Genomic DNA, 26969 nt, shown 5'->3' on the forward strand with positions numbered 1-26969 from the left:
ACAATTAGAGTAATGAAAAGTTAGAGTTAGGACAATTACAAGACAATAAAAAGCAAAGAATTACGGACGTCCGGATGCTCTCGGGCACTTAAGCCCGATAAGCATGCCTTGTGAACAAAGGAATAACCTTTAAAAGCAGTAGCCTGTTGCATATTCATATATCTCATACATGATGCATAAATTCCTTGCAAATTAAGAACTTTTCTGGTTTTTGTCAACTTCTTCCCCTTAATCCTGGTGGTTCCATACAGACGGAGAGAAGGTGGAAGAATGTTTGTCTTTTCCGATAAGGAGGCAGTAATTCTTTATGGGCCCCCATCATTGTCATCTCTGTGTGAAGAGTTTCTTCATCATCTCATCTCTTGTTTGAGCCAGTAAAAAAACCCCCACATACATAGGTTCTATTTTAACTACAAAACTACATTTACCATACTATTAAAATGTTAATACAGCACTTCTAATCAATATAACATAATACATATAGTATTCAATTTAATATTTGCGAAAAGCCAATCATAAAATATGCATTTTTCACACTTTCGATAGCAGGAAGCACAGCTCTCCAAGTACTCTTGCACTCAACTGCTTTCAAAATGCCTGGTGTCACTGTGTTTTTTGTTCCCACTGCTGAACAGCCCACAGCAAGGGCCCGCTGTGCTCTGCACACTCCTGTTCCCCACCTGGTACCCTGGGGAGGCAGCACAGTCACAGCACACTGCCCCCAAGGCCTACAAATCTTTAGAGAAAAAGGATTCTGCCTCAAACATTTGGATTTTCCCCTTTGTCTGTAAATCAGCCATCAAGAGGGAAAAACGATGCCAAGAGAAGCCTGGACTTCAGGCTCAGGTCAGAAGAGCTTGTAAAGAAGGCTCAGTTCTGCTCGGGTTATCCGTCACTGTGATCTCTTCAGCAGGAGAAAGCAGGACCAAGAAGCCTCCAGCTAGGAAAGCAGTCAAGGAAAAACAGATGGCTTCTTGGTGTAGCCAAAGCTGAACTTGCTCTCAGGGCATGAACAGTGTGCCATCTCTCTGCCTGATTTCTCTCCACTTCGAATAGCTCCCACAACATCACCTGACACAGAGGTGAGCTGAACAACCTGTCACCCCAGGGACCAGACTGGCTCACACCATGGGTCACATCAAATTACTTCTCACTCAGCCATCCAAGAACAATTCCAAGCTCACTAGCAAGTCAGGCACATGGCCCTCCCACTCAAAGCCAAGATCCTGATGTCATGTAATTCTTCAGACGTGGTGCTTCTTTGGAAGACAACCACATTACACTGTTTCAAATAAACAGACTGTCTGAAAACTGGTGTAAGAGTTTTTTAAAAAGAATTTTGGGGACGGGTTTTATGGTTAGTTTTGAACTTGATTTTTCCTTTGCTGACCCATCTGAACCCAAGGCAGAAAAGCCAGGGCAGGTGGACCATTCCTAACCACTTTCTGTAACCTTGATTTAAACCAGCTGTATCAAGTACCAGTGATACATTTTGTTTGTGAACTTTGCCATGTGGCCCAACATGTACAAGCTGGGACAACCACACAGCCGTAATTTAGACCCTAAAATGTGGTTTTCTTCTTTACTGAGAACTCGGTGTCCTGCAAGAGTAAAGGCAGAGCAGCTAGCAGCAGTGAAATCCATTGTGAACTTTGATGGTACCTTTGGTATTAGCCAGCACAGCAATCAAATATGCAAAGCATGATGCCGGCGGGCTTGCTTTCAGGCTAGCAGAACACTTCACAGATCCCAATGCCATTCCCATTGCAGAGAGCCTGCCACTCTGGCCTTCTTCCAGACAGGCAAGTGCAGCCAGCCACCCCAACACCTCTCAGAGTCAATGCTCTGCACTATTCCTTCAATTGCCCCATGTTTAATGTTGCCTCCCTTCTCCCCTGACTCCAGAAATGAATGGTCTGACAATCAAAGAGGTATCAAAATTAGTTACTGAAGTTTCAAACATAATTGTTTTGCACAATTCTCGTTGTGCCTAAAATACAGGAGAACTATTTAGCACCCCAATATATGATTTCTCTCCAGCATGCAAAAATACAGAACTAACAACTTGAACTACAGGGAGGGAAGGAGGCAGGAGAACTGAAACTCTAAACCCCAATGTCTTCAACAGCAGATCAAGAAGGAAGGCTAGGAGAAACACCAGCTCCACAAAAAGCAATTTCTAAAATTGCTACAGCTGTACCAAACACCCTGTGTAATGCTCACAGCACCTCAGCTGTGCACTCTGAGCCTCACAGCTCTGCCTCACCTGTGCACAGGTGCTTTCACCGTGGGACTGCAACACTGGCAACCCATTTGTTCTCTGGCCACAGCTCAAAGGATGTTCCCAAATCAAACACATTAAAACAGTTAGAAAAGAAAGGTGGTTCTTTCCCAGAAGCGTTTATTTGAACAGTGCTGGTTTTTACATGGCAACAACACACAGCTGACAAAGCAGCCTCCATCAGCACTAAATATAATTCACAAAGAACTCTAAATCCTGCCACTAAAGCTGGGGCAATCAGCATTTAACTTGCTGGAAACACTGATGAACAGCCCTCAAACTGGAACAAAACACTGAGGGTAAAGGAGCTGAAAGGTCCTGTCCCTTGCAGATTTGTCTCCCCAGAAAGGAAGGGGCAAACTGAGAGGAGCTCTGCAATATTAACAGTGGTCAAAAAAGGTCTGAAAATGCCAAAGCATTCAGCACTCCTTGCAAGGAAATGCCTCTGATGGAAGCTACATTGTGCTCCGGCACACATCTCTTGCATTTTTTCCATCAAATATTCTGGGCAGCACTTGCTCACTTGCACACTGTCTGCTCAGAAGAGCACAGATAAGCTGGGAAGAAAATCACCAGAGAACAGAAATAAGGGATCTAGCGAGAGTCTAAAAGCCAAACAGCTGAACACATTACCCCAGCTGATGCAAGAATGAGATGGCTGAAGTGAAACTACCAGCACTGCAGTCGGGGATGGAACTTCAGCAGTATCCAGAAGCAGTATTTTAACTTCCAAAACCAGCTGTACTGGACTGAAAAGGCTCACAGAGGGTGCAGTGCCCAGCCTGCTGCCAAGCACAACATGACTTCTCCAAATACAGCCCTGAAAACTGCAGAACTCACCAAAAGTGCACAAATGAACGGAAACTGGGATCTCTTGTAGGCTTTAAAGCTGACCCGTGGGGGTGACCTTACACTGAAGCAGCAGCAGATTTTGTACTGGCAAAGACTGCAAGAAACACCCTTCCCATGCCCTGAGTGGGGAGGCACCTGCAACACCAGGCCAATCTCATGGTCTGGGGACAGCCAGGACGTGTGCTTCCAGCTGCTTTGCAAATAGCTCTGATTTTCAGACCACTTCTGATCCCCTCTCAGTAAGAGCAGCTTCATTTAGGGAAAATCCCCTCTCCAGGTGATCTCAAAATGTCTCTCAACAAAGCCTGAAAAATGCCTTCCCCCACAGTACGTCCCTTTATAGCTAAATATACCCTGTGTGCTCTAGTTTAAAGAATCGCTACTGAAAAAGAAAGCACTTGTTTGGAAATAACTCAGCACAGGGTTTTCATTTTCTTCTCTGTAGAAACCCTTCATGACTGAGATTTCTCTGCGTTTCTCATGAAAAACGGAGAAAACCTGACAACTCAGACTTTGTTTACATTCTTTTCTGAAAGCTAACATCACCTTTAAGTTTATCAGGGAAAGAAGCAACCACAATTTTTACTAAAGAAGTACAGAAGAATCCCAGTGCCAAACACTTGCAGTGGCAGGCAGAATACAGCGGTTTGCTCCAGAAAAACATTTGCATTTCCTTAATACTCTAAACCTCTTCAGCAGCCATGGGAAGCTGAGCTGGCAAGCAGAGATCCAATATTATTTAGAGATTACAGTTCTTCAGCATTATTGCCGGTGATATTTCATTCCTGAAAGCAATAAGGGAGCAGCAAAGCAAACCAAGTGTCTGAACTTGCTAGTTCAATTTGCCAAGAGTATTTATGAAAACATCAGTGTGACCTGTGTAAGCCAGCAAAACAGCGGGCATTGAAAGACACAGGATGCTCCAAGATGCTCAGAACTTGTTCCAGACTCCTGTAGGATTTTTTAACTGCTGAATACAAGCAATAAAACAAAAAGCAATTTATAACAATTATAATCCATTCAGTCCCCAGAACCTTTCATCAGGCCTGTGAGTTCCCACTGAAACCGGATTTATCAAGATAAACTGTAGATGCTCTACAAAATAAGCAGACCGAGGTAAATGAGGCATGAACAAGCTGCGTTTGAATGAGAGGCTGCTCTTCTCCAGCAGGATATTAAGGTTCACTGCAGGGAGGGATTACCAAGAAGCCTATGCAGGAAAGAGACAGTTATCCATTTGTGAACAAGATCACACCATCAGATCATTCATGGAGACCAAACTCCACAGGCAGACCAGTCTCAGGCCCCTGAAAACATTCTCCTCGAATGCCTTTGCTGATGCAATCAGCTAATGCTAACGTGACAGCGATGCTAAGAGCAAGGAATAGATATCAGCATCATTTTGTGGTCAGTGCTCGTGGATGAGGCATGGCACCTCTGGAACTAGGCACACTTACTCAGGCTGTCAGAGAGCATTTCCATCACAGAAACAGCTGAGGATCATCACTGGGGATGAGACAAGGCCAAGTACAACATCAGGATGGGATTTATCCTTGATTTTATGCTGTCCTCACTCGGAGGACCACTCAACATCTGATTTTCACCACGTGACTACAGGTAATACCAATACCAAGCACATCAACCTTTGCATCAGAGTCTATGGCTAATCATACAAAAGAAATGTATTTATGTGCATTATATGTTTACAGCACAATCCTGGTGAGCCCAGCCTCTCTAGAGCATCGGTGTGGATCTTCTACCACTTCCAGGGTATTTATTTTGAGCCTTCATTTCCATCCCTGTGAACTAGAGGTCTGCTCACAGCAAGCACCTTGAAACTGGCTGAAGGGAAACACGGGAACTGAAGCAGTACTAGTGGTACGACCATTTCACTAAGACATGGTGTGTTGTGTATATAATTTGTTAAGTAATCACACATAAATGTTCATCTAATTACACATCACCAAGCCATTTTCTGTTTTCACACCTGAATCAGCAAGAACACTGCAGATACAGATGACTCCCCATGACTGATCCTCAGTGGGGTCCTCTGTTTGCAGATGCTCCACCTCAAACACGGATTAGCTTCCACTCAGAACAGGTCCTCTTGGAGAGCTGATAGAGTGAATTCACTCGCAGGAGAAAAGCTCAAAGTTACTCATGCAATAGCTTGGAAAATGTGGTGATAATTTTGGAACCAAGATAGGCCCAGGAGACTTAGCAGGAGCAGCAGCAGACTGCTGGCAGAGGACAGAGAAACAAAAGCTAGAGGAGCCTCAATTCACTGTTCAAGAGTCAGGAACTGTGGGAGACAAGACAAAATGGGGAATTTCCAGAGATTAGAGAATTGTTCACATTAAACTGCATTGAATTCTGCCACTAAACTGATTCAAGCCTTCTGAGCTGTCCTGGATACTGATAAATCATTTCACCTCATTGATAAACAGATGTTGGATCTTGGTATGTTTGAGATTCAGGCAGCCCCACACCAAATCCTGGCAGCACTGGGCCATTGTGACTGTAACAGGATACTGCGTGCCTGCAGCTTCCACTCCCCGGGCTTTGTCACACTCCAGGAAAAGCAAGGAATCACAAAAGCATCTGATGGATCCAAAGAGGGAAAGAGAGCTGCAAAAATTATCCATTCAATGGGACAGCAGAGGAAAGCTGCAGCATGTAGCATTTTTCTGACTTTTGTCTTTTATCATAGTCCAGCTGTCATATGAATTCCACAATACAGTGAGGGCAGAGCAAAGGAAAACTCAGCTACATCCCCTTTTCTCAGGGGCACATCTAACATATTTCCCCAGCACAGATCTTCCCTGCTCCAGATACTTCCTATCTGCACTCAAAAGTAGCAAGTGGTCAACACATTCTCAGAGCTTGGTAAAAATCAAAGTCAAGTGTTTTCAACAAAATCCTTTTTGTTACTGCACTCTGATGGCTACTGAAGCTGCCAACCTGGTCAGAGAGATGCTTTAACGATGAAGCATCAATTTTAAAATGTATTTGCAGCTGTGCATATTTCACTTCAATCGCTCAATTGTGAATTATACCTCAGCAAGCCCTCGAAGAAAAGAGGTGGGCTGTCAGGGCAATGCAAAGGGGGAGAGAAAAGAAAGGAATTCCTACCAAACAAAAGAGCTCCAAGAAACTGATACAACTTTGCTGGAAGCTATTCCCAGCCCACTCAACATTTTTTTCTGTATACAGACATTCCAGAATCCCAACAAGGGGCATTTTTCCCAGCTAAAATACGAACCATCAGCAAATCCGAGCACCAACAGAGAGAAATACGACAACCTGGTGGATGCAAAGCACAGCACAGTGAAATAATCTTAGAGTTGTGTAAACCCAAGAGCCAAGAGGCACCTTTGAGAGCTCACGGTGGTGGCAGCCTCACTCACACAAGCACCTGCCCAGGGCTCAGCACGCCTTGGCAAAGCAAGAGTCCTGTTTGCCGTCCTGACAAGAGCTGTTTACATAAGATAGGAGTACACAAAATACAAAGCACCTTTCCAGGCCTCCCCAGAAGGCTTGTGAAGAACAGTACAACTTCACTGATGTTCACCAGGCCGTTTTACTGTCTGTTCTGCATTGCTTTTGGGACTGAAAGCCACAGCAGGGGCCAGTGGCAATGCTGAGAGAGGCCGGGACAGAAGGAAATACCACAGAACACTGGAGGCAGCACGTGGTTGGGACACTGGTGGGATTGGGCTAAACCTACCCACAAACCCAGCTCTGGACCAGATCCTGTACTCCAGCACCTGGGTGCGACTGTTTTCTTAATCCAGAGATCCCCTGGATCCCAAGTGCTGTGCAAAGGTGGAAACACCAGCAATCAGGCTACTGGAACCTGCAGGAGAGCAATGGTGCCAAGCAAACCTAAGCATGCAAACCCAGACAAGGCAGATGCGTGGTCCAAAGGCATCAGCACGTGTGAGGAGAGCTGAGCACTTTGCTCTCCACACATGCACAGCAAGGGGCCAGCAGCAGAAAGCTGGCCTTGAATGCAGGTGCAGCAGGAACACAAACTGCCACTCGGACATTTAGGTTATGGTCCTGGAACAAGGAAACAATTGAATGAACAATAAAAGCTTACTACAAATGTTTTTTAAAAGACACCCAGCAGGACCTCCCATTTAGGTGTCAGAAAAACAGGAGCATGCTGACTGAAGGCTGAACTGAGAAAATCCAGCTCTGAAATCCCTTCTCCCTGGAAAAAGCTCCATGTGTTTGCTTGTACCAAACACCACCCGGGCTTCTGATCCTCAGGCACATCCCCCTGGCCCAAGGGTAAGGAGCCAACAAAGTTTTGTCTTGGTGAGCAGCTTTACACTTGAACTGCTGAATGCTACATGGCGGGAGGAAAAAATCCTCTGATCTGCTTTGGTATCTGCCAATGGCCACCTCAGATCCTCACAGGGACTGAACATGAACAGGCAAAGCTTATCCAAGTACCTGGAGACACTCAAAGTCTATTTGTGAAGCAAGGACAAAGTCTACACTAGTGGCCTTCAGCGCTGTTAAGGAAAATAAAGTAGAATCGTGGCAGAAAGAAGATACCGATCCCCCCAGCCTGAAAGAAATTGGAGCACCTTGAATTCTGGCACACTCTCAGGCACAGCATAGGGAAGAGGTAGAAGAGCAAATAAAAGGGAGTTCAGCCCCTAACAAGCCACTAGCAACATGAAATATATATGATCCAGTTCTTGCAGTTCTCAGCTTTCCTTCAAATCCTTCATTTTGAGGCAGTGGGTGCAACTTGATCGGGAAAGCAGCATATCATCTTTCTAGCACCGAGAAAGCACGCAGATATATTTTCATTAAAGGGGTCGTTTTGGAAGGATCCTTTTGATGCTGGAAACTGCCCATCTGAGAGGAAGAGACCAAAGGGGAAAGGCTGCAGGACAGCCCCAAGAAACTCAGAGCAAACCCTGCAAACTGTAAACCAGCAGGCAGATGGAAGAGCGGAAATGGGAGGAGGGCAGGATTAGAAGTGCTATAGATTTATGATAAGTGATGCTCTAACAATAGCTTTCTTTTAAGAAGGAAGCTCTTCCTGCTGTAGTTAATCTAGTTAGCCTGCCCGTACTTTCATGCACTGGGGAAGGACTGCATACAGACAGGCAACTCCTCAAGTCAAGTAAAACCACCCACTTCAAAGCTCATAAATTACCTACCCAGTGACATGGACAATGGCAGAGGGGAAAAAAAAGAGTTGCTCCCCTCAGCAGCTGTCAGGGGCTGTTCAGGGGACCTGTTCCAGCCTTTACATGGGCTAGATGTGCAAGGAAGGTCTTTTTCAGCCATGTTTTCCATTTTCATCATTTCTCCCCACCCTGAAAGGTCATGCAGATGAAAACATCAATTTAACTAATGCCAGATGGAAGACAAGTTAAGCCATATGAATCTTTGCTGATTATATAATTACCTTCCTTTCTTGCAGAAACATGGAAATGCTTACAGTCGCTGGCAGATTATTTTGTACATAAACAAACATTTCTAGGCTGTTTGTACTTTAAAGAAATTAAGTCCACATGGTTTTGACCAACTGCTCCATTACCACGTGGCACATGCATGAAAAAAACAAGCCTGAATTTGAAACTACACCAGGAGGTTGCAGACACCCGTCTTCCCCAAGAAATAATACTTTTTTAATGGGCTCATCAACTCACAGTTATAGATTTACTAGATAGAAACTTAAGATGATTTGCACTCAGTGTTAAATACACCAAATTATTTTCTGCAGACCTCAAGGTCATTTAATTTACCTCTAATGAGCCCCAACACATCAGCGAGGAAAAGAACACTGAAACGTTCAGGCTCATTTGCTCCTGAGCCAGAGCAGTGTGGCAATGGGCAGTACCAACAGCAAACCACCAGAACAGGCGACTTAGGCAAAATCTGCAGGGAAACTTCACGTGTACAGGTAAGGACAGCACCGAGAAACCGCCACAGATGCAGTTCTGCGAGTCTGACTATAAAGCCACAAGCAATTAAAGATCCAGTACACAGATGCCGATTTCTGAATGGAGCCGGCTGTATTTGTAGGTGTCCCATTAGAAGCCAGGAGCACATGTTTAAATTTGCATAAGAATCGGTGTGAAAGATTCAGTTACATCCCCAGCAATCTCCTGTAGCTTTGGTTACACTGTCAATTACTCAAGTTAGAAAGTGTCTATTCGACAATCTCACTGCAAAGAGCCCAGGTCCCAAAGCCTTCTTCCCACCAGAGCCAAAAACAGGGAAAGACCACCTCCACTCCAACCATCTCTTCACCCTGACCCGCTCTGCAGCTCTGACAGCAGCAGCCCCGAGCTGGAGAACACACACAAGCCTTTGGACCACCCAGGGTTTATAGCACAGAGCTAAAACACCAGTCTCTAAACAAGGGGCTGGACTTCTCCTCCCACAGTCATTCAAAGTCATTTCCTTGGCCCGAAGAGAAGCTCCACCGAATTAGAAAGGCGGTGCAGTGCTAGGTTAAGTGAGTTACTTGCTCCATCCTCACCTGCAGACCCTACCTGCACAACCATTTGGACCATCATGCAAGGCACAGCAGAGAATTGATCCAACAGAGCACAGCCCACCTCCTCACCTCCGCCCCACAGTGAACCTCCACCCTGATGATCCACCTTACCACGTGAACTCTCCAAAGCTTGCACTGGCACAAGGCAGAAGGTGCTGGCAAGCAGCAGCCCGAGTGGGTGGTTTACAAAAAGCCACCAGGCACACCGGCTTCGGAGGAGCAGGTAAAAGCCACCTCTAACCTTTACCTGGATGGTGTCAGGACAGTACAACAGCTCTGCGCACACCGGAGAGAGCTCTTCAGGGAGAAAGCTGCTGGAGCTTTGCTGTACCTGGCAGAAGAGGTAAATGCTTGTGTCTTACACCCCCAAGCACGCACTGCACAGATGGAACAGTAAGAAGACAGCCCTGATGCTGGCTGCCCACAGCTGGGAGACAGGGACCAAAGCTGCTCTGCTGAGAACAGCAAGGACCTGTCTCTGTTACACACCACCAGGGTCACACGGCTGAGGCAGCACTGAAATCAGGACACACACGACAAGCTGAAGTGAACACTGCACACATAAGATCTGGGAAGTCTGCAGGACTGCACTGAGATTAGACACCCATTTTCAGCACAGCCCCTCCAGAAGCAAATCAAATTGAGCTCCGGCACAGCCTCCAGCTGAAGTGTGCAATCCCTGAAGAAACTCAAGACTGAGTGACCTCAAACGATCCTGCTATATTTGTAAAATCGTGTGAAGAGATGTCCTCCAACAACCCTATGACTTTCATGGAAGCTACACCACCAGACCAGCTCCCTAAAAGAGAAAGAAATCCATGTCTCCAACGTAGAAAATGGGTTTGCTTTCTGAAGACCTAGGTCCACAATCCCAAAGCCAAATGTATGCAAGGGAAAGCCACGTCTCCAGCTGGTCCAACAGAACCTTGCGAGCTGTTCACTGACATTTCAAGCTGGTACAAAGCCCCCCCAGACTCTCACTTCTGTGATTTCAGGATGCACTGCAGAACTGCTAAGTGGGCAGCAAACTCTCTGCAGTAAGAGAAGGCTGTGCTCCTCCATGGCTGGCACTCGGCTACGAAATATGTGATGCACCAGTTGGAAAAAGTCATGTACTAAATGGAAAGGAAGGCTGCGAATGGCCTCAGACATCCTAATGGTGAAACCATACATAAATGAATAGGAGACCACACTGCTGCGTGAAAGGGCACCTTGTCCACCTCACTGTGTGTTCCCACTTCTGATCCAAGGCACCTGCTCATGGTTTGTTTGAGTTGTTTTGCAGGCCAGGCTGAGCACTGCAAATTGCTTCTCATTCCCAAAGCAGCAGAATGTCCGTGCAGGTCCCTCTGACAGAACATCCTGGTAAGCAGCTGCAAGAAAGGGAACTGCACTGGCATAAAAACCCTGCATAAGCTCTTTCATGACAAGTCGCTGCCAAGCTACGATCTCATTGCTTTAATGAGAGCACCCAGCAGAGCAGCGTGCCCGAAGGCACGGGCACCATCAGCCCCACACCAACCATGTGCCCCAGCCCCGCAGCTGTTCCCTCTGCCTGACGGCTGCTTCGTGCTCCCACACAGGACAAGCCTAGCTGGCCACGGGAGCGTGCCACCAGCCTGCCACCACAGCACGGGACAGCGCAGCTGGGGCTCTCAGCAGAGAATTCCCGGTGGGAGCCAGGACACGGCAGACGTGATCCCGTGGATCTCCGCCCGGCTCTCAGAAGCTGGGGCGTACCCGCATTAACCACGCTCCCCGGGCAGGCTGTCCTCTCAGCAGAAAGGGGATACAGACTTATATGGACTATATATAGATAAGGCTTCCTAAGAATCTCCCGATGGGGGTTATTCTCTGCTCTATATCTAGATCTGGCCTAGTGCCTGTTGGGAAACACGTAGCAGACAAGCGCATGTGCAAGCTGCAGCTCGTTTTGGCCATAAATGAGAGCCCTGCACTAGAAACCCCTGAAACACACACCAGAACCACTGCTGTTATTAGCTCCATGGTTTTCCCACGTCTCCATTTACAGCCTTCCATGTGTCTCCCTGCAGAGGTAAAGCTGCCTTTAGCAATCCCTCTCCTGCACATGATGTTTACTTACCAGCAGTGAGGAGCACCTCCAAGCCCTTGCACAGCAATGGCTTTGTAGAAAAATAAAAAGAGCAGGAAAAGATTTTGAACAATTGAGCTCAACAGAGCAAAGGGATCTGATGAAAGCAGACAGTGTCTTTTTCAGAAGATTTTAAACAGCAAAATAAAGTGCTTTGTTGAGCAGTGAACATGTTTGTTTCACCCTGCACACACAGGCATACCCTTCATGCCCTGCTTCTTCACAGCCTCCCACCTTCAAACCTCCACTTCTCCCCAGCAAGCTAAAAAAAAAAAAAAAAAATCACCCTGGATCACCAAGTTTGTTCCCTTTTTAGAACAAAACCAAGTACCTCCCTGAGGTCCAGAAGGACCTGTAAGCTATGTAGGTTTTGGTTAAACACCAGCATTCCCCCTTGGCTATTGCATTTCACTTTCCTCCCACAGGCTCCAGAGCACCTGACTGCCCAAAAAACAAACAAGCAGGAGAGAGGAGCGGGTTTATCATTACACCAAACTAGAGGTCAGGGAGGGAGGTCCCACATGTTAGAGCACTGGGGGGAAAGTGGCTAAGCTGCCATTTCCCAGCAACAGCAAAGTGATCACATTTATTTGATTGTTTGGATGAGCCCCAGCAAGAAACAGTTCATCAAAAGCTTGCAGTGCCCGGGTGCTGCTCCCTGCCCAAACTGCATACACCATCTCTGGGGCATTTCCCAGCCCATTCAAACACTGAGGAGCCAAACAGTTCACTCTCCAAACCAGTACAAAGGCCAACGATGAGCAGCACACCTCACACTACATCAAAGCTGACATTTCATGCTAATCCGTCTGCCTGCAGGAGAACAAATGCTATTTTCCGTGACAACTCTTCTGCAGTCAGATCTGAGCAACTATGCACATTTCAAACCCTTTTGAAACATCAGTAAACCAGTGTTACTTTCGGTGCAAAAACTCCCAGGAACAGCAGCTCAGTCAGTGACTGCCACAAAGCACACAACCCCCAGGCACTGCACCCGAAACGCAGGTGCCACCACACGTACCCGAGCCAGGTGAGCACCCGAACACCGTCTGGCCTGCACACCCCAGCTTTGCTTTATACACACGAGCAAAATTCACAGCATGCAAAAGCTGCTCTCAGCTCTTACTTTTGCTGCCTACTTTAAAAATTAGACTGCTTTCCCACTGGAGCAGGAGAAGCATTTGAGCTCCTGATCAAAAATAGTTATTGCCCTGCAAGTGAGTGTGCTGGAAGGCAGCCTGGCCTGCAGACTGGCAGCTGCTAGACAGAAGGAACAAGCAGGCCACCTCAAAAGAAAGGCACAGCTTGTGACAAGCGACACAGCCACAGAGAGGATGCGGGAAAGGCTGAAGTGGCTCTAGAGGAGGAAACTCGAGCAAACAGAGCCCGTGCATCTGTTTTCCCAATAAAAATTAAAGGAGCTTGTCTCTTCCTCACCTGGAGGCTCTCCACCACTGCTGCACCAGCCCAAGGACAGGGTCTACGTGTGTGGTAGCCCCTGGATTTTTAGGGATCCCTTCTCCAGGGATACTGGCTGCAGCGAGCAGAGCACACCCACCAGAGCTCTCCAGGCAATTCATTATTTTAAACAAATGAGAGATTAGCAAGGATCCACTCTCTCCTAGTGAAGCTGGCTGCATGCCCTGCAAGCCTCCACATCACTGTACAGTATCATAATCCAATTAAACCTCACCATGAGAGAAGCTTCACGCTATCACATTCAATTAGCCAGTTAAGCCCCTTATCATCTGCACGTTAGGATCCATTCGGACTGGAAACTCCCCCAGCACTGACTGGGCATCCTTCAGCCAGGCAAGGACACACAGATGTCACATCTGGAGCAGCAGGAAGACCGTACAGCTTAGGAAATCCATACTGCTGGCTTATGTGGAGGTAGAAACACAGGAAAAATAAACCACAGTGACCAGTTCCTGCCCACTCACAGTTATGTGCTGAGGTGACTTCCCAAGGAAATGGGTCAGCTCTGAAGGAGCTCAAGGGGCCCAGAGGAATTTCAATGGAAAGGCAGAGGCTAATAGAGGACCTGGCAACACAGAGTCGTCTGGCAGCCAGCCACCAATTCCATAGGAAATACCCTCCCTAGAAGGTCACCGTAACGGTGGCAAAATTTGGCCCAAAAGAATTGGAAAAAGCTGCCAAGATGTGACGCAAATAAAGCCAGCGAGCAGGCCAGCTTCCTGCGTGAGGCCAAAACACGGAGCGCTCTTGGAGAAAAGAAAGATTAAGGGTTGCAAGGAACATAATGGCCTCTTGTAACAGCTGAGTTGTTGCTTTTCTTTTCTTGGCAGAAAAGAGGGATGTTTGGTTGCTGGTTGATTAATCTATTATGCAAATCATTTCATAGCTAATTTGATACAGCCACAAGCTTGCCACAGAAACTGTCCGCCTGCTCAGAGCTGATGAAAGGTGGAGCATCAACAGCTCCGTTTGACAAGAGCTTTTATTTCCTGGACAAGCAGCTGCAGGGTCACCTCCTGCCAAGCAGGGCTGCAGGAGCACAGGCCAGACCTGCCAGGGGACACGAGGGGAAGATGCTTTGGGCACCCTCACTTGGTGGAAGGCAAGGAAAGAAGCCTTTCAAAAGAGCAGCCCATTCCTTCCACTCCCACCACATTTCTGCACTGGGCATGCACAAAGCATGCAGGTGAAAACCACCTAAAATCCCATCCAGAGACTTTGGTCAGCAGCTCTGAGATTTTAAGATCTGTTTCAGAGCTGTTCTTCACATGCACAAGCTTCACCTTAAAAATTTACTCAAAATAGGTCTCATTGGAACTCTGACTCCAACAAAGCTCTCAGCCTCTAGGCAGAATGCTTCCTTCCACTGAGTAACACAAGCATTCAAGTTACATTCAGCAGGATCATACAAAGTGATAGGATTTACATGGGCAACACTTAGGGATCAGGTTTGATCTCTTCCCCAAAGACTAAGGAGGAGAAATAGGATGTTCTAGCTCCAAGAAGGGTTGGTTCTGGCCACTGTGCTTTACTCCAAGCAGTTCATCTCTGTTTCTCAGTTATGGATGTTTTTCCTCACGCATCTCACACATTCAGCATCATCTCTGTGATATTTTTAAAGCCTGTCCTGTGCCCTCATTTGTATTCAATTTCCTTCCAAGGTAAAATGTTAGGCATTTCATGCTATTCAAACAAAGACAAAACAAAGCCTCCAAATAAGCACTTCTGAAATGTACCTAGTCATCTGAGTAATTAGACATTTTCCTAGTTCCAAATGTACTGAAAATCTATTGTCAGCTCCCAATGAATGTGCCAGCAGTTATCCTAACCAGGAAGAGATCTCTCCTAAATGTTAGCATGCCAACAGAATAGAAGGTTAAGATACAGTAACATCTCTCCCTACCCGAATTAATCAGTGTTTTTAATTCTGTAGCATCACCTGATCATAATTATTACTCTAGCAAGTTGTTGTTGCAAATCTTCACGGGGGGAGAGTCAGCTGTGGACTTCACACAGGTCACAAGCCCCTCAACACTCTGCTAGCAGAGGGAATTACCACGTATGGGTGCAAACCTGCAGGTTGCTGGAGTGGCTCCATGCCCCAGCAGTCCTCACCATGTCCCTCCTGTCACCTTTCCATTAGCCCACAGGAGGCAGACAGCCAGAAGGGCCAGTGGAAGAAGATGGGAGCTGGCAGAGAGAGAGGAGCACACAGCCTGGGGCACGAGGAGCACACTGTTAGGATCTACTCAGCGGCCTGAATCCGAAATCTCACCCGGTCACTTTCCATTGCCCCTGGGGATGTCCGTACCAGGGCTGCTGAGAATGTCCAAGCGCTGCACGGCCATGCCACAGCACTGAGCAGTCACATCCCCACACCCCCAGCCTCCTGTGGGCCCAGGGGATGTGTGTGCAACCCCTTCCCTTCTCCTCGAAATGCTCAGGCAGTGCCCAGTCAGCACCCCCAGCCCTCCAGCACTGCCTTTGCTCCGGTCTGTTCCACAGACTTCTTCCTTCAGTCCCCTGGGGACACGGGTCACACCTGCTCCACATCCAGTTTGCTCTCAATCCACTTTACAGTTCAAAGCTTAACAGCAGCTCTCACAAGTTGGTGACAGTTAAGGCAGTAGCCTGAAACAAAACCCACTCCAAATGGGAACGGTGGCTACTGCTGCCTTCCCTTGCTTCAGCACACCCTTCCAACAGACCTTTCCCCCCAAGACCTCTCTTCCTCTGGACAACCCCCACATCTCCTCATGAGACTACTTCAACATGGGGCAGTACTGCATCCTGCCAGTCACACCCACAGATTCCTCAAAAGATTGGAACACCAAAATCCACGGAACAATTCTTACTTCCACTCTCTCAGTGTGAGGAAAATGAGAGGAAAGGGTGTTGAATCTCTCGCAGCAAGAAGATCACCCTCAGTGTTTACAGGTGGTAGGGAGAACTTTATGTAATCTAACCTTCCTCAAAGGAAAGTCTTTCAGCGCACAGAAGAAACAGCAGAAGGTAGGCATCTCTCCCTTCTGGTATGCCGTGGATACGCCCAGATAGTGAGACATTTTGAGTCACATTTCTGGGATGACTAAAATAAAGTAGCTGCATTTCAGAAATGCTATGGTCAAACCTCCCAGGAGCTACATGTACTTAAGAATAAATCATAAAATCACTTCTGCAGGTGGCAGAGGAGTAAGAAAAGCCAGAACAAATGCAAAACACCACCTCACCTCATGTGTCACACTAAGCACACAACTGCAGAGCACCACCATGACTCTTCCCTACTGTTCTTCCTTAAGTTTAGACACAGCCTTCTCACACAAGGAAACTCCATGGATCCACCAAGGCAGCCTTCCAGATTTTGCTGACACCCCACCCAAGCTGAGTGGACTTTCAGCAAATCACCCACCAGAGTATGTTGAAGCACACACACATCCATCCACACAAGGCCCTCCCCCTCAGCACCCATCCACACAACCTGGAGCAGTGCAGGCACAGACCACTCCAGAAACTGCTTCCACCCAGCCCCTCCTGCACCAGGTCATCGTAGGAAAACACCTTAGAAATGGGCTAAGATTTATTGAACCAAAAAGAAAAGGGAAGGAAGCAACATTCCCTCCCCAAGCACGCGCTCCTCTTCATGAATCTTCTGACTCTGTGCCAAGTTCAAATCTCTTCTCCGCTTGGAAAGCCTGTCCTGCCAACAGAGACCCAGAAGGGAACTGGTGAATATCTCAGAAGAGGCCAAGGCAGTTCCACAGTGTCTGACCACACAGCAAGGCCTGCTCTCCTCCACATCCGCCTCTCACGTCCCAGCAGACGTTTGCTGGGACAACAAGCTCACTTGGGATATGGTTTCCCACGCAGAAGATTTCATTCTAGTATCTCTTGCTTTAAGAGAAAACAATCTTAAATGTCACGGTGCAATAGTAAAAATCATTACCATATGAATTTAAAAGGCAGAGGCAGTGGCATACCTTAAAGGTTTTCAAACTCCTGCTTTCTCTGACAGAAAGTTATGTTGCAAAGCCCGTAATGAAATGCAAAGCATGATGATCAATGATCAGGAACAGCAGCACTGACTGCTGCAGAACTTGGTGTTTGCCCAGCACACACCTCACCGTGCCACAGGACCAATATCCCCGCCGAACCTGCAACCTCAGCTGCTCCTGACCTCACTTTGGGTTAACAAAGCCCTGGCACCCACAGCCACAACTGCAGCCTGAGCCCAGCCCCTGGGGACACTCCGTGTCCAGCAGAAAACTCCACATCTGTGGAAAGACAGGTTCACAGGGCTGGCAGCAGCAGATGCAGCAGGCGGATGGCAGCTCGTCCCCCTGGCTCTAGGGAAAAAGGGCACCCAGGAAGAGCAAGCAAAGGTAATGGCAACAGCAGGACCAGAGCATAGGGACCCACCGCCCCACCAAACTCCCTCAACCAAAAGATTTGTTCCTACAAGGTCTCAAATACCCCAATTCTTCCATCAATGCCTCAGGGCAGGCAATCTGATCACTTTCATCATCCCCTGTTCACAGCTTGCTTCAGCAATTCCAGACTTTCCCCCTCAAACCCCAGTTCTGCCCCACCTGCCCAGATATCCACATGTGCTTTGCATTCCCCACATTCCTCCAGGAAGCTCAACCAGCTGCCTCCAATCTGCTGCCCACCGCAATTCCGGCACCCAGGACCCACCCTTGTGCTCCCCACCCCCTGCCACACCAAGGCAGGGTCAGTGTCCTTACACTGCGTTTTCTGGTCATCTACAGATTTGCAAACAAGCAGGCTGTGTTGTGAGCTCGTTTGCAGGTCTGCAAGTATCAGCATAAATGATAATGCAGAATGAGAAGTCCTTGAGAGTGTCGGACATTTGAGCTTTTATTTGTTTAACAGGCACTGTTATAAGGTTGGATGGGATGGCAACCCAACTGCCTTCCTGTAGCAAAGGGTGCAGTGGAGAGAATTGTTGTCAGAGCCCCCGTGTCCTCTGCACAGCAGGGACAGTGCCAATCACACTGGAAGCACAGAATGCTTTGGGTTGGAAGGGACTTTTTAAGGATCATTGGAGTCCAACCCTCTGCCAGGAGCAGGGACACTTTCTTGTCTAGAGCAGAAATGAAAAAGCACCAACTGCTCCCCCAGCTATTCCCATCCAGGTGACAACTTCCACAGCAAAGGGACTCCTTGAAGAGGGGCGCATTCCCTCGGGGGCCAGACCCTTCCCAAGATCTCCCGATGAAGAAAAGAAAAGCTGAACGAGACACAAGCTGAAAAAGTTGCCGCCCGAGGCGCTGCTAGCACAGATAAACTGCTATAAACCCAGATCACCTGCAATAGCAGGACTCAGGTTTGCTTCTACCCCTCTGTCTTCCTGCCCACGATGTCAGATCACTACGACCGTGGGCAGTGTTTATGATGGTTACTCGTCCCTGCAATACAGGGGCATGGCCACCAAGTCCAACCTGCTGTGTGGATGGCGCAGAAGACAGAGGGATTTGGGGGGGTTTGTAAAGCTTGCAGAGCTTTGCGCTCCTGCCAGGTCAGCCTGATGACTCTGGTCCCTTCCTGCTCACTCGCTATGTCCTCGTTTAAAACAAAAAACAAACAAACAAAGATAAAGAGAAACGCTTCAAAGATTTGTCTCCGGCACGTTTAAATCCTCAGAGGCATTCTGAGCTGAGCTAGGCTTGAAGAGCGCAAAATTTATCAAAACTAAGAGAGGAATGCCTGCCGTGCGGGCTAAAGCCGGAGCAGGCAGGGAGCACGGCCGCGTGTTTACACCCAGCAGAGGCACGGAGACGGGCGGAGGGCGAAAAAGCCTCCCTGGAGAAAGGGATGCGCGCCCCGAGCCCATCCCTGCGGGGCATGCCCGGGAACGGCGCCGCTAGCACGGCACCCGCGGGGGACGGCGGGGCTGGGGGAGCGCCACAGCCCGCCTCCAGCACGCAGCCCGCGCCGGGGGCTGGCGGGGGGACGCTCACGGTGAAGGTGACCCCGCACACACCTGCCGCAGGCGGCAGCAGCCCCCCACCCCTGCGGGGCCCGAGTCCTGCCCCGCCACCCATCCCAAAAGCCACGGAAGGGACGGGAGGAGCCGTGCCCGCCACTACGGCGGCGGCGAGGGGCGGGAAGGGGCCCTGCGACTGCGGGGAGGACCGCACAGGTGACGGGAACGGGGGTCGAGGAGGCAGCCGCGAAGCTGGGCAGGAAAGGGGGTGCGGTCCGCGCCCTCGCCCGCCCGTTACCTGGGCACGCAGCTGGGGCTGGAGCCGTCGATCTCCCAGGTGGCGAAGAGGTTCATAGGCACGGGCCGCCCCAGGGCCCCGGTGCCGCCGGGGAAGCTGAGGCGGCTCCGCTCGGCCGCCGCCGCCATGGCTGTGCCCGCCGCCCTGGCGCGCGCCCACCGCGCCGGGCCGCCGCCGCCCCGCCCCGCCCCGCCCGCGGGGGGCGCGTCACGGGGCGGGGCCGGGGGCGGGGCCGGGGGCGGGGCCGGGGGCGGGGCGATGGGCGGGGCTCGCTTGGCGCGGCTGGAGCGGGGCGGTGCTGCCGAGGGGGCGTGGCCCCACGGAGCCCGGTGGGCGTGGCCGTGCGCAGGGCCCGCGCCCGCTCTAAGGGGGCGTGCTGGGGGCGTGGCCGGCGCAGGGGCGTGGCCTCGCGCTGGCGCAGGCGCGCGCGGTGCGGTGGCGCTTGCCCCGGGCGGGCGGAAGTGCCGCCGGCGCGGCGGCCGCGCACCGGAAGCGGCGGTGGCAGTTTCCGGGCGGCTCCGTGGCAGGGCGGGCGGCGGGCGCGACCATGGTGCTGCTGACGATGATCGCCCGCGTGGCGGACGGGCTCCCCCTCGCCGCCTCCATGCAGGAGGACGAGCAGGTGGGGCTGGCGGGGATCGGGCGGGGAGGGGCCGGTGCGTCGGTGAGGAGCGGGGGGAGGGCGACCCACCGGCAGCCGCGCAGTCCCTTCTCACAGCAGGGCGGCTCTGGCACCGGCGTTTGCCTCCCGGTGGCGGCGGGTGGGACGGGCAGAGCCAGCCGGTGTTGTCGGGCCGGTCCCGGCAGCCCCGGCGTCCCCCCGGTGTGTCTCCGGTACCGGCCCAGCAGCCCGTTCTCCTCCCTCCCTGCCTCCTCAGTCAGGCCGCGACCTGCAGCAGTACCAGAGCCAGGCGAAGCAGCTCTTCCGCAAGCTGAACGAGCAGTCCCCGACGAGATGCACCCTGGAGGCGGGAGCCATGGCTTTCCAGTGAGTACCGGCAGGGCCGCGGGCACCGCGGCTCCTCTGCCGCCGAAACGGGCGAGGGCTCCTCGAGTCGGGCTGAGGGCTTGTTCGAAACGCGGCTGCCTGTCAGCCCTGCTGCACAGGGACAGTGGGAGCTGTCACTGCTTGGCACAGCTGTGTGGCGCTTGGTTTGCATCCAGGTTCGTGGTTCTGCCTGTGCTGCAGACAATACAGGTTCTTTTTTGTTTGTTTGCACTCTCTGCTATGCCTTCACTGGATTTTCTGGCCTGTATCTTGTCTTTAAAGAGATCTGTCCTTGTACAGGCAGTGTGGCAGTGCCACTGTGAGCTCCTGCTGCACAGGATTGTCCTCTCTGTGCCCTGTGAGAGCTCGGCTTTTCGTGAATTACAAGCACACCGAGCATCTCAGAATATTTCTATGATTGTTGTCCTAATATCTGACAGATTTCTTTCTTTCATCCAGGAAATTCAGTCTTACTGTTGCTAGATTTGTTGGGTGTGTTTAATTAATTCCCTTAACTCTTCGGGAGCTCTCGACTTAAAAGCACTTTTGGCATTCTCCACTAGTAGTCCTGCGAGGGAGCATGGATGTGGAATAAGGAAATCTTACAGAGGTCAGACATCCTTACTCCTTAATAGCAGGGGAGGTGCAGAGGTGGGTGAACAGAGGGGGAATTGACAGTCCCTGGAAGGCAGGAAAGCTTGTGTGCGAGCAGGGGAATGCTTCTTTCTGTGCCGTGGCATTACCTGGCAGAACAATGCTTGAGCACTTAGTCAAGATCCTGCCGGGAACCAGAATTGTGCCGTGACAGGAATGCCTGTTGGACAGAGCTCAAGTGCCAGGTGAGCTCTCCAGGCAGTGTTGTGCAGCTGCGGCAGGAGCGTGCCGGGATCCCCACCTCGGCACTGCTGCCCTGCCACCCTCAGCTGGGTCCCTCTCAGTGCCAGGTGGCTCCTGGTCACTGGGTGTGTGTTTATGGCTGGGAGAGGGGGAGGTGGCCTTTGAACGCAGGCCAAGGTTGACTTCAGGCCTCTGCTCCAGCAACAGGAGCAAAATCTCCCACCCTGACCCTTTCTTCAGAGATTCAGTGGTGTGAAGAGATGGCGACAGGAGTTTTTTGGATGAGCCATCTTTGGCAAAAGCCGTGAGGTTTTGGGGGATGCTTTTCTTGTGGTTGTCTTTTGTCTGCTAACTGCGACAAGATATTTTAAAAAATCTTTTCTCTGGGCTTCTGGTTGCCTTTGATAGGGAGTTACAGTTGTCAAAGGATGGCCCTGATTGGCCTGGCCATCCTTATCTCCTGTTGGATTTGGGTGTTGTTGCTGAAATGCTAAGTGCTGCTCTTCCTCTTGCTTTTTCTACAAGTTAAATCTTCACAGAATTTAAAAACTGCCTCATTTCTGAGTGTCTCTTTGGCACAGCGTAGGTGTAGCTCTGCCTGGCAGTGAAACCTTGGGAAAGAGCCTGTGTAGATCCCAGTAAATCCCTTCTTGAGTTACTTCCATGATGCAAGCAAGAGATGTCTGGGAAGGTGGCAACACTTGCCCAGGAAATCAAAGCCTCTTAGTGGTGGCTGTAATGACAGCAGTTCTGACGAGGAGGGAGGGCTTGGGCAGGCCTGTTTTGCCAGCTGTCTCAAAGGAGCAGCCAGGTTACCTGGCAGGACAGGAGTGTTCCTCCTTCTGGGTTGAGTTAGTCCCTGGATAGGTTTTGCTGGCCACTGACAGCTGCTGCTGCAGAGCACTTGCTTCTGTCTCCTTTGAGGTGGGACATTACAGCAGGACCTGTATGAAAAGAACAAATTCAGGTCAGAACCTTTCCTCTGCAGGAAGGGGAGCGATGGGGGAATGTGAGATTCAGTGTAAAACACCACTGACCCAGGGCCACGCTGCTCAGTAACGCAGCACACCAATCTCCTTGTGCCAGATCAGAGCTCTGACTGCTGAGGGCAGCACAAAGCAGGACAGAGCATTCTGTGGGGGGAGTTAGCAGCACGGCCAAGGGCACTGCTGAACTTGCTGAGGTGCTGTTGAACATCTTCAGCTTCATCGGTTCAAAGCAGAGCTGAGCCTTCCTGAAACTTGAAGTGTAAATTGTGAGCGCTCGGGTGATTTCTGTCAAATGCTGTGCCAAGGTTTCAGCTGCAGAAGCTGTGTCACCCTTCCAGCAGCAGCACTGGGGCTGTGCAGCTACAGGAGCACCGACGGCTCTGCTGTGCTGTCAGTGAGCAGGTGACCTTTGGCTGATGAATGGCTGAAGTGACTCCTACCTGTCATTTAAAAGCAACCCTTGGCCTTTGCCACTGTTAGCAGGATAAAGCTTTTCTCTCTGAAAATGTCCAGTGTGATTACAAGAGACTTGCTGTCTGCACTCTGTGCAGAGTTAACAGTGCAATGGCCACATCTGCCCCTTGTGTCAGGACGTGCAGGCAGGCGCTGAAGCTTGGAGGTGCACGCAGTGTATGAAACTGAGAGGCCCAGCTGTGCAGGAGCTCTGGTCTGAAGTTGACAAAATTGTCTGAATCTGGGGCAGAGTGAGGTGAGCTCACTCTCTGTGGTGCTGACAGACCAACTTTAAATCTGACACACTGAATAGCACACCAGGGAGAAGCAAGTGGGAAATGCAGCTGAAGAGCTCCAGACAGGAGCACCTGGCCCAGGCAGAGATAAACAGAGCTGTGCTGATGGGGCATGTTCCTCAGAGTGCTCTCACCTGGAGAGTGCTGCTCCAGCAGTGCTGTCAGAATTCCCTTCTGACATCAGTTCTCCTCATTTCAATAGATTTGCTCAAGTCTTGCTCATCATGGCAGGGCCTAAGTCAAGCTGTGGGTGATGATCTTTAGCAACCCCAATGTGGCAAGCAGGTCTCCAGGGGTGAGGGAAGAACAGAGGCTTGCAGTCCAAGCTGAGGAAAATAAAAAGGACCAAAGGCCACGGCAGGCACGTGGGACGTGCTGTGGAATGGGTGATGGCAGCTGGAGTTTCTTGCTTCTGCTTGGGGTAAATCTGTTGTGGTTTGAAGACTGCCAGGGTTCACACACGGGCCATATAGAGGCAAGAGAAATGGATACTCCTGAGCCCAGGAACAAGGTGAGGATGGCTAATTTAAAGGCCATGGCTCTGCTGGGGTATCTGGAAAAACAGTGGGGAGGGGGTTGAAGTTTTTTTGTAAGCCTGCTGTGTCTATTAACAAAATTGTAAGCTGCTTATTTAATACGGTGCCCTCAGCACTGGATCATTTCTTTAATACACTGCTAATCTTTTTGCTAACCAGACTAATGCTTAATGGCATTATGCAGAAAGTCAAAGGAAGGTAACCTAAAAGTAGCATTCACACTGCACCCTGAAGAATATAGATAAGCATTGAAAAGTGTTTACAGGGCTGTTTACTGTCTCCACCCCCTTGGTTCTGGTGGGAGTATTGTAGCCTTTATTTTTATACTGGCTAAGCGAGGAGGAAAATTCAGTTGGGAACGTGGAGCAGCAGAGTGACACAGTGAAGCCTAAATAATCTCAAGGTTGGTAGTGGGGTGAGAAGAGGACCAGTGTGCCCTCAGCTGGGGGCCAAACAAAGCAGCTTTACACAGCAGCAGGTGTGTCACTGTGTGCTTTGGAGCTCGTCACCTTGCAGCCAGAGAACTGGTGGCACGGTCACACCCACCCATGGCAAGCCCATAACGTCACCAGAACCCACCTAGCTGCCCCAGCTGCCCCTGTGGTGATGCATGTGCATAGCAGCACCCCTCCAACAGGCTGGTGGTGGTGGAGGAAGGGGATAGCCAGCCCTCTGAAATGGAGAGGGACAGCTGGCAGTCATTGGGTGCCTTCCCAAGACGCTGAGACCAATTCCTCATCTCAGTGCCTCAGCTCCCCATTTGTGGGCCTCAGGTACTTGGCTGTGCTGCCAATTAGAGACATGTTGGCCACCTTCCCCTCTACTCTGCTGGCAAACTTTCCTGTGCTCCCTTCCTCCTGACTGCAGGGTGTTCTCTCTTTTATACTCCAGAATTACAACTCTTTTGTTGCTGGTATTTGGTTGAGCTAATGGTATTCACAGGCCAGCTTTTGTTCAACTGAAGTCGAAGCCCAAGACTGATGGCATGGGTGTAGGGTCTGAGGCTACAAGAAAATTTATTTTGGCTAAAGAAAAGATAAGCCATTGCTTTGCAGAAAGGTTTACACTTGATCCAGACATAGAAAACCAAAAGTTCTTGTACCCAGTTCTCATTGCCTCATAGGAATAAAGGCATGCAGGGTGATGTTTGACAAGATAGATTCAAAATTGATTGATTAATGCTCTGTCTGCCATTCTTTTAGCTACATCATCGAGAAAGGAGTGTGTTACCTGGTCCTGTGTGAAGCTGGATTCCCCAAGAAACTGGCCTTTGCTTACCTGGAAGACTTGCACTCAGAGTTTGATGAGCAGCATGGCAAGAAGGTTCCAACAGTCTCCAGGCCCTATTCCTTCATTGAATTTGGTGAGGTCCCTCTCCCTGTAGCTAGTTGGGAAACTTCTTGCTGGGAGGGAGCAGCAGCCATGGGATTCTCTGCAGCTTGTCCTATGGAACTGACAGCTCAAATTCTCCTTGGTGCTGGAGACACAGGTGTTCTGAGCAGGAGAATAGAGAAGTGGTATGGAAATGGTGCATGTCCTTAGATTCAGATTTGCTGCTTTTAACCTCTTGGCCTCACTCCAGTGGATATTTGCAGGTAGCCTTCTGGCTGTCTCAGCAATGCTCCCACTCCTGCAGCCAGGCAGCTCCGTGCTCGGTGACTCCCCCTGACTCAGCCCTGTCTCCTTCCAGACACCTACATCCAGAAAACCAAGAAGCTCTACATTGATAGCCGGGCGAGGAGGAACCTGGGCTCCATCAACACAGAGCTGCAAGATGTGCAGAGGATTATGGTGGCCAACATCGAGGAGGTCTTACAGCGAGGAGAGGCCCTGTCAGGTACTGGGAATGGCCAGTGTTTGGCACACAGCTCTGTCTCCTCGGGCAGCTGGGTGGGCAGAGCGTCCTGAGGGAAAGGCTCAACCCTCTGAGAAAAGCAGTGAACCCAGTGGGTTTCAGCTGGATCAGCTGTATTCTGAAGCAGCTGGTAGGTGCTGGTGCTGCTGTGGGGAGAGACCAGCACCTCACCAGCTCGGGTGGCTCTCATCCCAGCAGGACAAGCCCTGGAGCACTGCAGGGGGCACAGGGCACACTGCCACGTGAAACCGCTGCGCTTCCAGGTTCTCCAGAGAAACTTGTGCACTTAATGTAACATTTGGGGAACATTCGGTTAATCCTAACTCCTCTCCCCTTTCCCTTGAACAGCTCTTGATTCCAAGGCCAACAACTTGTCCAGTTTGTCCAAGAAGTACCGCCAGGACGCCAAGTACCTGAACATGCGCTCCACGTACGCCAAGCTGGCGGCCGTAGCCGTGTTCTTCATCATGCTGATTGTCTATGTGAGGTTCTGGTGGCTGTGAGCTGGCCCAGCCGTGGAAGAGGGAAAGCCAGTAGCCTGGCAGGTGGATGTGTGCAGGACACTGCTCATGGGGGATGTGCATTAGAATCCACACAGGACCATCACCTTCACAGGAGTGTCCTGGAGTTGTTAGGTGACACCTGGCTACTGCATCCCTGAGTGGAGCCTAACGATAGGTGTAAAGGCTTGTTGACTGCAGGCTTTTCCTCTGAGGCAGTTTGCACTGGGATACTGCAGAGTTTGGCCTCCCAAGGTTCTTCCCCCTCCCGGGGCACTCTGGGAACAGTCAATCAGTGCTGTTTAGCATAATCACATTGTACATCCTCCTGTTGAGTAGGTCTAGTGGGAACTGGACTCTAATGAACATTCCTTGTGTTGGTAATGTTTGCTTTTTTAGAATCTGGGTCTGCAGTTCTTTTTCTTTCTTTCTTTTTCAAGACTTCCCCCATTTGCAGGCAAATAATTTCACTGTACATAAACCAGCTTTCACTTCTGTCAGAATACCTGTTGAGTGTTTTGTGTCTGACATCCTGGCTTGTTACACTTTAAATTGCTTTAGGAAGAATGGATGTTAAACTATGCCTTAAAACATTCTGTCCAGTTCTAGGAGGGGCAATGGAAGGCTTCTGTATTAACTGGTTCCTGCAGAATTAAACTCCAGGTTTCTAAGTGTCCACTCTCCCTCTCCTGACAGCTGTGTGTGACAGTGTGTTTCCACATGAGCCGGGTGTGTAATTCAATGCTGTTGGAACGGGCACAGTGCAAACTATGTCAGCGCTCTCTATTTTTCCCTTCTAGCTGCAGATTCACTACATTATTTCCTTCCGTTTTATAACTGTGCTTTCTTTCTGAAATGTGTCAAAACTGCCAGCATTTCATCTCTGGGATCCTTGTTTTCTTTCTCCCTCTTTCCCTCACCAAAACAACCAAAAAACCAAAACTCTGAATGTTGTTGTGAAGAAAAGGCAGTGTTTCTGTAAAGAACACTTTAACTTTACATGAAGGATTAGGATA

At 49.9% G+C, this 26969-nt stretch overlaps 2 protein-coding genes across 9 annotated transcripts in view; one reads left to right on the plus strand and one right to left on the minus strand.

Moving 5' to 3' along the window:
* Nucleotides 1-19697, minus strand: part of PACS2 (phosphofurin acidic cluster sorting protein 2) — a 79242-nt gene extending 59545 nt beyond the window's left edge. For 6 of the 8 annotated variants that reach the window (XM_068199234.1, XM_068199233.1, XM_068199232.1 and 3 more), the window contains exon 1: nt 19500-19697. In XM_068199234.1, coding sequence (XP_068055335.1) covers nt 19500-19627 — 128 coding nt within the window. In that variant the 5' untranslated portion in view covers nt 19628-19697. The remainder of the gene's footprint in view (nt 1-19499) is intronic. The other 2 variants (XM_068199230.1, XM_068199229.1) reach the window with 1 other exon arrangement.
* A 263-nt stretch (nt 19698-19960) lies between these two features.
* SEC22B (SEC22 homolog B, vesicle trafficking protein) lies at nt 19961-26629 on the plus strand. The gene is made up of 5 exons (XM_068199237.1): nt 19961-20121; nt 20378-20487; nt 24801-24961; nt 25289-25435; nt 25802-26629. Exons 1-5 carry the CDS (start codon nt 20047-20049, stop codon nt 25954-25956), a joined length of 648 nt encoding a protein of 215 aa, XP_068055338.1. The 5' UTR covers nt 19961-20046; the 3' UTR covers nt 25957-26629.
* Nucleotides 26630-26969: the final 340 nt, after the last annotated feature.

The sequence above is a fragment of the Anomalospiza imberbis genome, chromosome 9 (genome assembly GCF_031753505.1).
Source record: "Anomalospiza imberbis isolate Cuckoo-Finch-1a 21T00152 chromosome 9, ASM3175350v1, whole genome shotgun sequence".
In the NCBI taxonomy this organism is placed as follows: domain Eukaryota; kingdom Metazoa; phylum Chordata; class Aves; order Passeriformes; family Viduidae; genus Anomalospiza; species Anomalospiza imberbis.

Excerpts from the sequence above, each read along its gene's own strand:
- SEC22B (XM_068199237.1), top strand. The coding sequence starts at position 20,047 with ATGGTGCTGCTGACGATGATCGCCCGCGTGGCGGACGGGCTCCCCCTC. Across the intron at positions 24,962-25,288 it reads CTATTCCTTCATTGAATTTG|ACACCTACATCCAGAAAACC; the intron begins GTGAGGTCCCTC and ends GTCTCCTTCCAG. Across the intron at positions 25,436-25,801 it reads GCGAGGAGAGGCCCTGTCAG|CTCTTGATTCCAAGGCCAAC; the intron begins GTACTGGGAATG and ends TCCCTTGAACAG.